The sequence below is a fragment of the Alligator sinensis genome, unplaced genomic scaffold, assembly GCF_000455745.1.
Source record: "Alligator sinensis unplaced genomic scaffold, ASM45574v1 scaffold108_1, whole genome shotgun sequence".
In the NCBI taxonomy this organism is placed as follows: domain Eukaryota; kingdom Metazoa; phylum Chordata; order Crocodylia; family Alligatoridae; genus Alligator; species Alligator sinensis.
In genome coordinates this window covers 2,221,497-2,238,176 of record NW_005842110.1, presented here as the reverse complement: position 1 = coordinate 2,238,176, position 16,680 = coordinate 2,221,497, and the positions used below count along the sequence as shown (strand labels likewise).

Here is a 16,680-nt window from a genome sequence, read left to right as displayed (position 1 = left end):
GGTCTAGGGCTTTGGCCAGTAGCCTGGACCGTCAGGTGGGGTTTTTCCACGACGGAGTAGAGTTAGGCACGGAGGCATATTGGTTTTACAAAGAAAGCTTTACTTACATTGCCGATGGTCACAGTGCAGGAAGGAAACTTGCTTGAGTTGCAGTTGCACACAGACAAACACAAGTGAGATCTCTTCCGAACTGAACCAAACTGAGATGAGTCGTCGATGCACGACTCCACGAGCGCTTCACACGGGGGTACGTCAAATTTTCCACTATGACGGGGAGTGGCTAAGAGCTGATCAGGCCCCTATGTCCTCCAAGACACACGTGGAGTTTGCTAGGCTCCACAGCGCGCTCAGAGTTCCCCACCAGATGGTTGTGGAGTACTCCAACTTGGGCAGAAACTGCTCTAACCTTTTATACGGCTAGCGAGCCAATTGCTAGCCGCCACGTAGGAATAATTTAGAACTGACCAATAGTGGGACACTAATTTGCATGCATGTGGCAGGAACTCTTTGCACCGGGGTTTTCTCTCTGCAGCTGAGAAATCCACCGTGCAAAGAAAGTTCCATGTGGCGGCAAAATTCCAATGTGCCAAGGCACTAAAAATCATTGGGTTATGACAAAATACTACAGGATGAAGTTCAAAACAGACAAATGCAATGTGCTGCACCTGTGGAAGAATAAATCAAAAGCACAAATACAGAACAAGAGCTAACGGGCTGGGTGGCAGCATTGCTGAGAAGTATCTTGGGGGCTTGTTGGCTCACATACCTAACATGAGTCAGTAATGTGATGCAACTGCAAAAATCCCCCTAGAAAATGATATTTTGATCTGCATCAACACAAGCAAGTATAAAACACAAGAGGTGATAGAGCCATTCTGCACATGACTGGTTAGACCTCATCTAGAGTACTGTGAACAGTTCTGGGCTCCATATTTTAAAAAGGATGTGGAGAAGTGAGAGAGGATGCAGTGATGGATGACAAAAATTATTAAAGGGGTTGGAAGGTAAGCCTTTGGAGGAAAGGTTCATGCATGTTTATCTCACAGAAAAGTTGATTAAGTGGGGAGACTTGATAATAATTTTCAAATACTTGAAGGGCTACCATAAAGAAGAGAGAGAAAAACCATTCTCTCTGCTGCAGATGGTGGGATATGAAGCAATGGATTCAAAATGGAGAAAAGTAGATTTAGATAAGATATCAGGAAAAACTGTCCTACTGTTAAAATAGTGAGGCAGCGAAAGCCCGGGGAAGTTGTGGAATCTCCTTCACTGGAAATTTTCAAGAAGAGGTTGATGATTTTATAAGAACAACATAGCCTTGATGATTCTTTGTGATCTGTGATCTGCCCTTAATACAGCTGAACACCAGGTGGTATCTACAAATATGTACAGAGATTGGAGCTACCTGTTTTAGAAAGGCCTCCCTGCCTTATATATAGGAACATGGGAAAGTAGGACTGGAAGGGATCTCATGAGGTCATCTAATCCAGCTCCCTGCTCAAGGGAGGATCATCCCTAACTAAACCATGTTAGCCAAGTGCTTGTCTAACCTGCTTGGAAAAATTTCCAGGAATTTGAGAGATCCTAGGGAGTAGGATCCTGGGATATTCATTCTCCTAGTGGAGCAGTAAAAGGCTCCTAGCTCTAAATAGGTCTCACATCCAGTTATTCATGTATCACACTCCCATACTGCTCTACTAGGAGATGGAATAGCCTCATCAAAGCTTCAGCAGCACTGGGCACATCTACACATGCATATTGAATGCACATTAGCCTGATTTAAGGTGCATTAAGGGTAAGCATCCACAGGTGCGCACCTTTAATGTGCTTTAAAAATGGTGAATTAAGCTAATAATGCTTTGATTTGATACCTGTAAAAGCAGGTACCAAATGAAGGTATGACTAGTTAATACACATTTATGCACGTGTAGATGTGTTAATGCACATTAATGCCGGGACTTTAGTGCTGGGTCTGCCCAGCTACTAGGGGTCCGGCTAGAGCCCAGACCCAGGAATCCTGGCTGGCCGCCTCTCCTCCAGGGCTGGGCTGCTCTCTGGCACCCCTAGCTGCAGGGTATAAAAGCCTCCAGCCATTTTGTGCCTTGGGGCACACAGCATAGGGAGCCTGAAGAAGCCGGCTGTTTGCAGGAGCCCACCAGGCTCCATGTGCCCCCCTGGACAGGATGCAGGCAGCCTCTGCCTGTCCTGTACCCTAGCCAGAGCTGCTCCTTGGCCACAGGTGAGTCTTGCAAAGGACTGCGGATTGCTGCACACCCTGCCCAGTCCTGAGATTCCCCCAGGGCTGCTGGCCCTGCTCTCTATGGCAGCAGGGCCAGCTCCTGCTCACTGCTGCTGCTCAACCCCAGCTCTCTCTTTGCAGGCACTATGGTGAAGCACCTCTGCCATGCAGCCTGTGCCCCTGTCCTAGGTGCTGCTGGCAGCTGCCCAGGGCTAGCACCACAGGGACAGCTGCATGGGGGCCCAAAGAGCTGGCACTGGGAGCACGTCCAACTCATCACCCCTGTTGAGCCCCAGCTCCGCCCATGTGCCCACACCCATCCCGAGCACCAGGCCCCCAACTGGACCCAGGAGGTGGTACATGACCTCATGGCACTCTGGGGTGGGGCTGGCATCCAGAGGCAGTTCACGCAGGGCAGGTGTTCAAATGTCCACATATATGAGACCGTATCTCATGGGATTTGTGCACAAGGCCACTCCCAGACAGTGTAGCAGTGCTGCATGAAGGCCAAAGTCTTACAGGCACAGTGGGTGGCCATGACCGAGTTCAATCTTCAGTCTGGTCATGCCCAAAAGACCCTGCCCTTCATTCAGGAGCTGACCTGCATTTTGGCACCCTAGGACCCAGGCCACACCCCTGTGAGTGCCACCAGCAGGGGCAGCCTTCCCTTGCCCACACCCTGCCCTGATGCCTCTGGTGATGCATCATCAGAGGAGGAGACCTCATGCCTTCAGCACCCCACCCCACTCACCTCCATGACTGCTGCATCCACTGGCACCTTGCAGAGCACTGCCCAGCAGCTGCCTTGCCCTCAGCCCAGCCCCACACTGTGCCATGAGAAGAGGCCAGCAACGTCACTGCCAGCCAACAGCTCCTCTCTGGGGAGGACTCTGGCAGGTAGGCTTGTGCGAAACGACTAGTATTTGCTTCAGATTTGGATTCAGCCAATGCAGGGGGACAGTGATTCAATTCAGTGAGTCAAATGACTATCCCAAATCAATTCGGCCTCCGCCAAATCTCTGAATTGAACAAGCCCCATCCCCTGCCTGCTTTGCCAGCCCCCACCCCCATGGCTGCCCCACCTGGCCTCAGCATCCTGGCTCTTTAAAAAAAAGAAGAAAGAAAAGCCCTGCACTCACCAGATCCTGCCAGGCTGGGGGGGAAGAGGGGGGAAAATCCCTGCTGCCCCCCACTGCCCTGTGCTGTGTCTGGGGCTCTGCCACAAGCTCCCATTCCCCGTCCACTATCCCAGCCCCATCAATGGCTGCCCCACCTGACTTCAGCATCCCAGCAGGTTTTTTTTTAAAGCCCCTGCCAGGCAGGGAGGCCCCATCCCCACTGCCACCCACTGCCCCACGCTGCATGGGGGCGTTCAGCCATGAGCTCCCAGGAGCCCCGATGGTTGCTGCAGCAGCTGGTGAGTTTGGGGCTTTTTTTTTTAAAGCACTGGGATGCCTGGACACTGGGGATTTTATTGTTGGTGGGTGAGGAGGGTGGTGGATGAGCTCTGTGTTTTGGGGAGGGACGGGAGAGGGAGCTCTTTTGGTTGAGAGGGAGGTGGGGGTTGTGAGGGGAACAAAAGGTTTTCATGAGAAACATGCATATATTGGAATGGTGCTGGGGGGTAGGGGGTGTGTGGGAGGCAGGGCATGCAGGTGTCAGTGGGGACAGCTGGGTGCTTCTCCATGTCCTGGCACTCCAGGTAGGGGCAGAGCTGGTGCAGCAGGTCTTCAAAAGGTGGCCTGGGTCATCCAGAACATGTCAACCCAGTGCTTGTCATCCCATTCCTGCAGCATGTGCTGCCACCAGTTCCAGCTTGCACAGCGGTCCCAGAGGGGGTGGACGGCTGGTGGGACAGGAGGGCAATGGTGGTCCCAGAAGTGGCATCCTGGAGCCTGTCGTCACCACGGCTGGTGGCACCAGCTGTGCGGCAGCAGGGGCCCCAGAAGGCCATGTACCAGTCATCCAACAAGTGGTCAGAGTGGGTGGGGGAGTCAGGCAGTGCAAGGTGGCCAAGTGCCAGGCACGTGGAACAGCAGCAGGCAAACAGGACAGGTGTGACAGCCCTGAAGCATGGAGGACCCTGTCCCAGGGGCTGGGGAAGCCAGGGCTGGGAAACACAGCTGCGGCAGGAGCAGAGCAGGCAGATGCTGCCTCTGTCTCTGCCACGTTGCTGTTCTGACAGAGGTCACAGTGTGGAGGGTGTGCTTTTAAGATAGCTGCCAAGTGCTGACAGCCATGTGTCCTGAGCAGGGGTGAGCAAAATGTGGCCTGTGGGCTGGGTGCCGCCCCCCAAGGCCATTCTATCCAGCCCGTGGGGCCCCTAAAGATTTTAGAAAATTAATATTTATCTGCCCCTGGCTGCCTGTCATGCGGCTCTCCATGGCTTGCCAAAACTCAGCAGGCGGCCCTCAGCCCAAAATAATTGCCCACCCCTGGTCCAAAGGCTGGAGTTTCCCCCAGTGGCCACGGGGGGACATGGCAGGGCTGGAGTGACGGGACTAAAGTTAGTCCCAAGTCACAGCGGTCATTTATACACATATATTTGTCTGCTCCAAAATTCAGCAGTTAATGGAGTCTGCTCTGCATGCAAGCTGACGCACCGGGCGCTGCATCACATATGTAGCAGGCTCACCTTTCAGAGCTGGGTTGAGTCCCAGGCTTGAGGTCCTGCTGTTTCGATTGGTGGAGCCTATCCACCAATCAGGAGGCAGCAGGAGAAATAAAGTCACGCCTCTTTCCTGAGGGGAGGGGGAGAAGAGCTCCCCCGGACCTGATTGAAGACTGTCAGGTCCGGAAGACTTCAGGGGCGGAGCCCTGGAGCGTAGGAAAGGAGCTGTGTGCCCAGCAGGAGGGGCAGATGCAGCGAGGGACTCAAGAAGAGCGGAGCCAAGAAAAGCTGGGGAGCTCTCCCCCAGCGGGCAATAGGCCCAAGGCTCCTGAAGCTGCCACTGGAGGAACAGCTTTGGGAGCGGTGCGAGACTGCCTGGCACAGTGCACAGGGAGGGTGCACAGAGACCTGGCCCTGGGAGAGATGTGAGACTGCGCGGGCCCATCACAATACATGGTTCAGTCCACAGAGCCCAGGCTTTGGTAGCCGCAAGCTGCAGCTCAAGCCTCAACCTGGCAGGGCCAGCAGGCCACACAGTGCGCGGGGCATCACGTGGGGGAAAGGCCTTGGGGCTGCAGTGAGGCGGCTCAGGCCCCAGCTCCCAGCAAGCAGCCATGTCCCATGGTGCACAGGGCGGTGCACGGGCCCGAGCCTTGGGAGCCAAGGAGCAACGGAGGCTGCTTGGGTTAGCCACCCAGCATGAGGATGGATGGCTGGAGCCCGTAGGGCCTGACCTGTGCTAAGAGAGCCCTCAGGGCCGAGCCAGCAGCAGTGGTGCAGCAGCTAAGAGGAGCTGAGCCCTTGGTGCCTAGAGCGGGGTATAGGGTAGAAAGGAGCCCAGTGGCATAGGAGAGGCCTGGAGAGGCGCTCCAGCAGAGAAGACCCATTGAGCTGCATGAGGGAGCGAGTCACTGGGCCCTTGGATCCCACAGGGGAAAGATATTTGGGGTGGGCAAACCCAGAGAAGGGGCTAAGTGAGCAGCCCCCCCGCCTAGTCAAGGCCCTAAGGGGAGGGGCCCCTGGTGTTTCCTGGACACCCAAGGGACCCCACTGGAAGAAGGACTATCTCTTGCCATGGGTCAGGGACTATATTAAGGCAATAGATGTTATTAAGATTGTTCATGTTTGCACCTTATATTTTGTAATTGAAATGTTGTATTTTGATGTTGTAAATAGTGTTATTTAGGGTTTGACCTTGGTTACTGGTTAGTGTTCACTGTGTAAATATATGTATATGATATTTAGTTTCATGTTTATGTATGTTATAACTTAATAAATTGTATATAGTTAAGAACTTTGGGCTTGGGCTAACTCTATAGAGGAAAGAGGGATCTGCTCGAAATTCTGGCATCCGTCTCACAGCACCCCCTCCTGCCTACCCATCCCATTCAACTGAGAATAGGGCACACCCTTGGGTGTACCCGGGTTACACATATTTGTATAAATGGTGAAACTTTCATCAGCACTGTGAAAATGTCAGCGGTGCACTTTTGAACTAAAATACCTTCAATGCATTTTAGTTCAAAAGCATGCTGCCACCATTTTCTCAGCACTGACGCGCATTTTGCCTTTTATACAAATGCATATGCCATAGCACCAGGAGCTTTTAAAAGCACCTGGCATTGTGACACAAACATGTGTATAAATGCCCAGCACATATAGACATCTGCCAAAAACTGCTTAATGAGCATTAGCTTAATATGCATTAAATTTAAGGACACTTAAATTCATGTGTAGACACACCCACTATGATTAAACAGGGAGCCTCACCTAGGAGCAAGGGTTAGATTTTATATCATACAGCAGGGGTTTTCAACCTTTTTTGGTCAGTGTACCCCTTTCGGCCAGTCCAGAAGCGGGGAGTCCCCTGATGGCCAGTCAACAAGCTGGGGGGCGGGGGCGGGGGGTCCCTCAGCAGCCGGTTGATGAGCGAAACCGGAAGTGCCAGCGGCTTCTCCAACAAACTGCCACATACCCCATGGGGCCTTCCAAAGTACCCCAAGAGGTATGCATACCCCCGGTTGACAACCCATGCCATACAGCATGCAGCATTCCTGTTGATTTATCAAGGAAGGTAAAATGGAGGTGGCATATAAGGATTAGATATTCACAGCTTGCCCTAGATTTGTAAATCTTTAGTTGGGGAACAAACCAAACTAATTTTTTATTAACAAAGCACAGTTTGTTCTCCTGTTAGCTGTCCATATTTGTTCCGCATGTAAGATTATGCAACTGTTATTTTGCTTTATCCTGATCAAAGGTTGGAAATAAGCAACTTGAAATCAGAATCATAGTGCTTACATGAGTTTTACATTTGTTTTAAACTCATATTTGTTTAAAACATCCCCTGATTTCTTGTGAATGGTGGCATCTTAATTCACTGTCTTCTCTTTTTGCACCACTAAGGATTATTTTATTAACTGGATTTTATTAATGATTAATCTTGCAACTTGTACATTTCAGAACAATGTGCACCTTCAGAGGAATTGCAGCCAGTTCAATAAAAAACTAAGCTCTTGACCATTCAGTCATTTTCTAACTTACCCTTAACTTTCAAACCATTCACAAAGTATTCATATCATCCCAGATGTGGCTGTAAAATCCTAAAATATTCTGCATTATCCTTTTCTCCACTAGATAATAACCCAAGGTAACAAATTTTCAAAACTGGCCCAGTTTATCTTGGGGCAGAATTTTTTTCTTCCCATGAAAGGATATATTTTAGTTCTGTTCATGCATTTCCCTTTCTCCTTTGTATGTAAGGTTATCTTTCCTGCTCCTTGCTGAGCTCCTCTCTCACAAAAGATCTGATGAAAACAAGGTAATTTATGGCTGTTCTGGCACAAGTACAGTGAGAGGCCCAAGGTCAAAACTTTGATTAAAAAAAAAAAAATCTGTTATTGCCTAGCCTTCACAGTACTTGCATTCAGTACTTGCCGCCTTGTTTATTTTGAACATTTTCTGAGAAATTAAGAGAGTCCTATTTCTGCACATGCTCAGAACTGAGCATCTTCATGCTTATTTCCTCCCTCAACCCAATCGGACATCAAACCTACATAGGTATTTTTCCACCTAACTCCTGTGAAAGGGCTGGTGTGGCAACCATGCTCATAGCACACCACTACAATCAAGTTCCTCAAAAATGTAGTTGTAATTCCTTAATTTTAATACACAGCTGAAAAGGGAGCAGGAGGTGGTGGTGCTATTATCACCCTACCTTTTATTTATTAACCTACTAGATAGAGATGTCTCTCAGGAAGTGGGAGATATGGGTTTGCTTCTTCAGCCTGAGGGTGCTCAAACCCACGTCTTCTATTTCCAGGAGAGTGCCCTAAACCATGAGGCTTTAGGCTATTCTGGGTGACAGGGATTCTTCTGCCTTTCCTGTAGAAACTGTGTCACCATGCAGCCAAAAATGCAGAAGTCACAGGAGCCAGAAGGAGAGGACAAGTAAGATGGAGAATCCCTCTGGAGCTGGAGTATAGGTAAGATATTCAGGTAAGAGGATGGAATCCAGATTCTAGTCTCTGCTACAAGGACTGTCCATGCAGTTTACATTTAAAAATATATATCTTATCTTACATCTTACAATGTAAATGATCAATGGATCACACACTTAGGCACCAGTTAGTTATTCTAAGTCAGGCAAGTCATAACTTGCCCTGGTAAAAGAGAGTCCAAACATACCATTTCCTAAGAGTAGGATACGAGATTGGATCACTTACTTTCAGTGTGAACAATCTTTTTCTCCAGAATAGCCTCGGAGATTAAGCATCTGCTGGTCCACAACCGAATTTGTCATCCCAATCACTCAGGAAACCTGGCTTCAGTAGTTTATTAAAGGAAGGAACACCACAGATCCTGGTTCTTAATTTAGATCTGTTTCTGGCTGTTTTGTCTGACTACAGCTCTAGAAGAGTGTTCCCTACCTGGGAAAAGTTGCTATCTAACCATCCATTTATACTGTTATTACCAACTTAATAGCTAAGAGTCTTATTAATTAATGAAATAGCTGCCACATTCTCTCTATCATAATAATGCATCACTGGTTAATTTTCTTTAGCCCAGCTGCACACTTTTTCTCAACTGCTTCTTATGTTTGCAGATAGGAACAGCTCTGAAAACACAATTTTAATCTTTGCATTGAATGCATAGATGAGTGAAGTATATGATTACACACTAGAATTAATGGTAGTGTAAGCTATAATAAACAAAGCTAGCTGTGTTAGTCTGAAGAAGGTACATCTCTATCTTGCCTTCTGCCTATAATAAACAGTAAGAATAGCTTCTAATAGTATCTTATATTTCTAAAGAGTCTTTTAGACTGAGCGGTCTCAAATCACTTCACAGATGGAAAGCCTCTTGCACAAATCTACGTACAGGAATCTTTATAACTGCAGTAGAATTCCACCCACCTATCGTTTGACAGATGCATGCGTTACATCATTAAGTCCACTGAAGCCAATGGAATTTACTGAGATATAGACCGGTGTAGCTGACAGCAGAGCTTAATCCACTTAAACACCCTAACTGAATTGTCTCTAACAACATTAATCATTTTTCTTGAAAAAAACTGAAAGTGATTATTATTGGAAAAATACACACCCTCAAAGACTGAAAAACATCAGGGTCATCCTGCTGCTTCCCACTGCTAGCTGGCTAAATGCTTCCTTAGAGCACTCCATGAAACAAACACAAGATTCAGTTCTCGTGATCTCCTATTAGCAGCACATCTCAGAGGACCCAGAGTGCATTTTTTGAGACTTGCTATATAATTCCTGAATAGTCAGGTCTCTGTCAAATTTTAAACACAGGAAAACTTTATTAGTTTTCATACCTTAACCATTGCAGTCTCTGTGATTGGCAGGATAGATGGGAAAGATGGCCCGATTCCAGGTGACACTTGATCAGCAAGAGCTATGGTGTGCTGGCCAACAGGCATGCCCACAGCTCGTCACTCACTGTTAAATACTGTGGTGCTGCATGACAGGTTTAATTCACGCAGACTCTGAGCTCCACCCTCTCTAGCTCCTGCATTTCAAAAAGCATATTCCTTCAATGCATCTCTTATCCAAAAATGCCCACCCATAAGAACCTCAATCTGATGTGGTTGAGTTAAGGCAGGCTGGTGCCTTTGCTTCTTCCCTACCTGTCTGAGGGAAGAAGACAAACACCAGCATCAAACACTGAGCCTCTCAGATGGCAGGTGACCATTTCCATATTCATCAGGGTGAATCCCAACAGCGCCACTCTCTACTGAACTTGCAGAGGTTTATAGCCAAAAGGCATGTCTACTTACCGGGAGGATACAAGCTCAGCACCACATGACATCTACTAAATATCACAGCTTCTGTTAGGTGATTGAAAATCTTCTGAGATGCTGCGAGCTTTGGTGTTTAAAGTTTTGGAGATAGTCTGTACCAGCTTAAGAACAATGCAGTACTTCTGTGGCATTCAAGGAACAGTCTGCTCCTTCCTGTGCTCAGGGTGGAGTTAAGGCAGGCTGGTGCCTTTGCTTTATGCCCTAAAAAATTCCCAGCCAGTAAAATTCCTAATCTACCTTATGGATTCTTTATAAATGCCTCCTATGGCAAGTTTCTCTGCCTGTCTAGCTCAGCACTCAGGCTACTCAATATTCCTCTCCATGTTATGGACCCCTCCACCTTTTTGACCACTATAAAAATCAGACCTTAGAGATAATTTCTGGTAATAGGTTGACGGTGCGGTATCTAGGACAGCTTATGAATGGGAGGGAGGTTGATGGTGATGGTGTATTTGCCCACTGTGACAAGACTCAACTCACAGCTCCTGAGTACTTGAAATATGAATTAGGGTACAGATGTGACATGATTACTATGTGTGCGGGCCGGGCGCGAGCCGGGCCCTTTTTTGTGCTCCGCGCGGGCTGTGGCCAGCAGCCCGGGCACGCGGGGTCGGAGAGAACGCGCGACACGCTAGAATTAGGCACGGACTCGTAATGGTAGATTTAAAGATTGTTTACTTACACCGAAGATGGTTGCGGTGCAGGCTGGAAAACTTGCTTGAGTTGCGGTTACAGACAAAACAACACGACCGACCACATGGAGTTTGCTAGGCTCCACGGAAACAAAGCTCCGGATGCCCTGGACAAGCACGCCACCGAAATAGAAACTTCGTAGATACGTCTTATAAAAATTATCGCTCGAAGACGGAAAGAGGTGGGCGATGGATCAGGTTGCCAAACTCCTCTGACTAGCAGGCAAATCATTAGCCGCCACGTGGGAATAATTTAGAACTAGCCAATAGCGGGGAGCAAATCTGCATGCGGGTGGCGGGAACTCCTTTGCACCGTGCATTTCTCTTGCAACTTGAGCAATGCACCCTGCAAATTAAGCTACAAATTGGTGGGAAATTCTCCCTTGCACCGGGGTTCTCCTCTGCAGCAGAAAACTCCACCGTGCAACGAAGCTGCAATTTAGTGGGTATAATTCTAGTGCTGAAGCACACACAAAATCATACCTTTGGGTTATGACACTATGGAGTAATTTATCCCAGATTTTACTCCACAGTACATTTACTACATGGGAAGGAGCAGACACATAAACAGCTTTCCCAAACTGACTGCCAGCAAGAGTGCATCTAGGATTTTGAAAAAGGAGTGAAGTCATGATCAAGCCCTTCACATCCATGGCTAAGAGAACATGGTAAGCACTGCTGCCTGACCAGTGACCACCCAGCTCAGGAACTGGGGCTGGGCAGTTCAGCTGCAGCTTGGCTACCAGTTGTGCATGCTATTAAAGTACCTGGAGATGAGGCAGTTTGGAAGCCAGTTTACACAGAGCAAAAGGGTACCCTGAGATTGAACTGACTAGGGGAGCAGACACACAACTGGTATATTGGTGTAATGCCCCACTTTCTGAGGGGTACCTTTTCCATAGAATGAAGTGACTTATCCTGGTGTAAAGCTCTGTATTGTACATTTGGTGCACTTTTTATTATGAAGTAGTTCATTTACTCTGTACCAAACATATTGTTTGTCCACACCTCGTTGCATAGCACAAGGGGCTGTAACTATAGCTTTGAGACTATAGCTTTTATAGCATCTGACAAAGCAAAACATTGCTGACAGAAGCTTACATCTCTCTAAATTAGTCTATAAGGACCACTTTTTTTTTTTTTTTCATTTGGTTGCTATACCTAGGTCCCATCATAATAAATTAGATATTAGAAATCTGACTTGCAACTAGCTGGGTCAAACCCATTCTTTGCAGTTTCAACAGGCTTTCTATTTGGTTGTACCTCCAACTCCCCACTCAGCCTTCCCTCTGCTACTCTTATTCCCCACCCCCCTTTTGTTTCTTTTTAGTTTATCTTCTCCATGCTCCCTCAAGAAAAAAAACACTGAATGTGCTTCTTGCCATCACCTTTTCCATTCTGCCTTTTATTATTGTATCTTATGTCTTGTCTATTTAGACTGTGAGCTCTTTGGAGCCAGGCATTTTGCTGGTATAATACCTAGCATGATGGAGTCCCGTTTGACAGGGTCAAAGGTACAGCTGTAATGCACATGACTAACAGTAATAAAGTAAAATGTGCTAAAGACCAAGGATCAAAGAGTGTGGTTTTTTTAATTTAATACTTTTACCTCCTAGAGATTTAAGTATAGTGTTAGTAAATTCTATCAAAATGATGACTGATGATCTTTTTTGTGTCATTCTTTCACACAGTGAGACAGAAACCAAAAGGAGAATTTAAATATTTACAATAAAAAGTTGCACACTCCATGTCAGGTGTCACAAGATGATGTCCTGCAGCTGAGATGCAGTTTAGCTGAACTACGCATGATCTTGCCAGATCCAGAAAACTCCTCCATAGTGTGTGTAAGCAGAGAATGCCTCCAGACATTGTATACAGTCCCTGTGAGCTACAAGGCTCAGCTTATGGTTAGCGGACAGAGTGCTATCAGCAAGGGATGAGATATGAATGCACAAGTGCTTCATGTTTTTGAAGACTATTACTAGATTAAGTTCCTGGCTGTTGGAAGGTGCTAGTGGTAGCACCCATCCAAAACTCCCCATATTGCACTGTAGGATAGAGCTCCATCCCCTTCCCACCCACAAAAAAAAAGCCATGGAAGACACTTACCCCTTAAATGACAAGGAACATCTGTTTATCCTAAGTGTCCCTTTAAACATCTTCCCTGCCCCCCACCCCCACACCATGTCCTTTCACTCTCTCCTAAATGCCCCTCGTAGCTCCCCATGTTTCCCTTTTACCAATCAAGCTTCCTATTCCACTGGCCAAATTCCTCCTTCCATTCCCATCTTCCTTTCTCACCTTTGCCTTGAAATGTCCCCCTGATCCCCTCCCCAGGGGTCCTCCTACTTACCTTTACAGTAGGCTGTGAAGAACAACTAGCTTACCTCAGAAGTCACCTTCTCCAAACCACATTGCTGCACTCAGACAGGTGTAGGTTTTGTCTTACATGAGAGTCAGCTAAGCAAGACATTGCTTACATTAGCCCATAGCTAAGCAAGCTGTTTGGGGAGAATAAAACATATCAACAAAAAGAAATAGGATGATGCACCTAGGAGTGACATATACCCTTTGGTGAATGTTGAGCATGGCATGAGCAGGAACAAGATTGGAAGGTGATACCGAGGTTTATTCATTTTTCAGATGAGAAGGTTACTGGGCTGCTTTAACTCGACGGACACTGGAGTTGAAACAGAATCTACAGGAAGCAGCAGACAAGCTACCAGGGGAGCAGTAAGTGCAGGACCTCCCAGTGTTGCAATGGGACACTGAAGAAAAAAACAGAACACTGTCACCTTTGCTCTGCAGTGACATCCTCTACATTGTTCTGATAGTTAGCTTGTGATGTGCTTGCTGCTTTCACAGACCCAAGGAAGGACATTTTGTACCTGAAAGATTGTCTAATATTTCTCTCAACCATAAGTTGGTCCAATAAAAGATATTACCTCACCTCACCAATCTTGCATCTATTTAAGCCCTGCTAACAATGACAGGACTATCTCTGCACAAAGGGGCTCTGAAAATGGGACTCTAAGCAGAGTAGGGATATTATATAGGCTAGTGAAATTTGTTCATCTGGGGGCTCAAATTAATTTAAAATAAATGTTTTGTTTGAATGCCTCAGACTGTGTGAGACACAACAAATGGAGGTGCTCCCACAGGAGAATGAACATAGGAACAGATTTCATATACTGGAGCTGTAGCATTTAGTTCATAATATTCAGTAAAAGAATTACAAGATGTAATGATTTACCTGTCTCTAGCTGAAGGCAGTCATGCAGATAATGATGATGCTTTGTCCTTACACAAAATGTCATGTTCTCATCAAATTCTCAGTACATCGTATGCCCATGATGACCTTTCCATTTCCAGATTCTCTCTTTGATGTCAGAATCCTTGTTTTTTTAGGACACCAATTCTCAACCATACCACAATACCCTAGGGTGCCATAAGATAATTTTAAGGGTGCTGTGCAATATTGGCACCACTAGATGTGTAAATATCTACAAATGATTCACAACATAAACCCAGAGATTTCAAATAGGAATCTAAAGTGACAAAAACAATTTTGACCTATTTGTGTTCTTTCCAAGTTCTTTTTCACAGAAGAATTGCTCTATTAGTTTTCTGTAGTCAAAAAAGGAGTGAAAGCTAAGAGCTGGCAGTCTCTGAGGGGTGCCTTGAGTATAAACAGGTTGATAACCACTGTTCTAGGTCCTGATAGTCTGGAGCTACTGGCAAAGATGACACACAATGAGCTGCTATGGCTGCCAGCCATGTATTAACATAATGCAATATACAGACAAATGATATTCAGAAGCAGCCATGTCAGTAACTGGTTACAAACTGAACTTAAAGCAATAATAGAGAGGTGCTTGCATTTAGTTATGCTGGGACACTGTAGCTACAGCCTCCTACTGTCTTCATTTCCCTTGACATACACTATACATAGATACCAGGTTGCCCTGCACCTCATCTGGACATAAACTTTTGGAGGATCCCAGAATTCGTGACGTAAGTATAGATGAAGGGGAACAAGTTCTCCACCTGCTTAAAACGCTCACGGCAAAAACTCTGAGGGAGCAGGTGCTCTGTTTTGAAGATGGGTTCGAGCAGGAGTAACTAGAAAAACCACTCAGCCCTCAAGGTTAGTGGTTAACGACCCACGTATCCAGCAATGAAAATTCAATAGCATCCCGAGTCAATAAAGTGGTGAAAAACTGCATTAAATACCAGGATCACTGTTTGGACATTTACAATAATGACTTAAGCCAGAGCTAACCAGCTGGCATCCTGTGGGCTGCATCTGGCCTTCCAGAGGTAAAAATACAGCCCCTGAGCTCCTAACCAACTACTGGTCCCCACAATGCCCTTGCTTCTGCAGTGGCTGGGTTCTCCAGGCTCTCCCTCCCTCCTCCAGCTTCTGCTTCTTGAGCCCAGTCCTGGGGACAGTAAGCCTAGCAGCAGGAGGGCACTGCATGCATAGCAGAGGGAGATCCAGGCTGCCCACCAGGCAAGAGAGGGGTAAGTTTCCCCATGCGGTATACACAGCCAGAAGGGAGGGTATACTGCTCATGCAGTGGAGAGGAGCAGAGCTGCTTGTGGAGGTGAAGTGGAGCTGGTAGGGGCCTGTACTGCCCTCAATGGCAAGAGAGGTGCTGGTTTGCTGCACAGCCAAAAGGGAGGCTGTGCCCCCCCCCCACAGCAGAGGAGAGCCAGGCTGCTCACACCACCTGCGAAACAAGAAGCAGGCTGTTCACCTTGCCTATGGGACAAGGGGAAGGGAGTCAAATCATTTCCAACATCCATGAAGCTGGGGGAAGCCAGACTACCTATGCAGCTCAGGGGGGGACTCCAGGCAGAGGCACCTGTGGGGTCTGTACCAAGAGGTCTGTGGCCTGAGGAGTGTGCACCCCCTCACACTGGTCAGAAGTTGGACACCCCTGGCTTAAACATTTCATAGTTTACATTGTTCATTTCCACCTTCTACCACAGTTTATGTGCACATACTTTGTATTTTCTGATGACCACAGACATTTCAGCCTGAAACAAACTGTACCTAAGTCAATCATTGATGTATGTAACGGAACTTGTACAAAATTTCATTTCTTGGGATAGAACCATCTTTGAGGTAGAGAAAAAAGCATCAGTGCACTTTATATCAGCCACAGAGGTAGATACCTAGTCACAGGAGAACAGGGACCAGGGTTGAAACCAGAAGGGTAGAAATCTTATTACTGGAGTATATCACTGTCTTACATTCCATAAAGTCAATTCACCTTGCTGCCATGTTTGTCCCAATGCTGTGCAGAGGTGGGCGAATACACTAGGATTTCATCTCAAAAAACTTTCATTCACGCCTTCATCAGCTTAAAGTTGTGACCCTGAGAGCTGCTGAGCACATGTAACTCCCACTGGTTTTATTATTTGGCAATAAGCAGCTCTCAGGATCAGATCCTAACGCACAGTAAAAACGAGATGAGAGATTAGTAGTATGCAAATGACACCACAAAACCAACTGGCCATGATGGGCACCTTCCATTCAAAAGAGGCTTCATCCAGTGGCATGCTGGCAGGATGTGGGCAGATTACACAGTGCCTGCAACCATATACTTGAAACTCTAGCGTTATCTATAAAGCATATATCCATTCTAGAATATATATCATATCTATATTCTAGGGATTTTATTTTTTTATTTTAGTTATTTGTGCATGTACACATGGGAGTGGAGGGGAGAGAGAGAGGGCGCACACGCACCTGAAACAAATGGAGCCAAATTAGAAAAAAAGATCCAAGCCCTGTCTCCTTCCAAAC

At 46.9% G+C, this 16,680-nt stretch overlaps 1 protein-coding gene and 1 long non-coding RNA gene across 4 annotated transcripts in view; one reads left to right on the top strand and one right to left on the bottom strand.

The window, feature by feature from the left end:
- Positions 1–9,799, bottom strand: part of LOC102387013 (cytosolic phospholipase A2 delta-like) — a 47,018-nt gene extending 37,219 nt beyond the window's left edge. For all 3 annotated transcript variants that reach the window (XM_025205301.1, XM_025205302.1, XM_025205303.1), the window contains exon 1: positions 9,688–9,799. In XM_025205301.1, coding sequence (XP_025061086.1) covers positions 9,688–9,792 — 105 coding nt within the window. In that variant the 5' untranslated portion in view covers positions 9,793–9,799. The remainder of the gene's footprint in view (positions 1–9,687) is intronic.
- LOC112550434 lies at positions 7,881–12,683 on the top strand. Its single transcript, XR_003094290.1, has 3 exons — positions 7,881–8,335; positions 11,399–11,533; positions 12,557–12,683. It is a non-coding gene; the product is annotated as an uncharacterized LOC112550434 (long non-coding RNA).
- Positions 12,684–16,680: the final 3,997 nt, after the last annotated feature.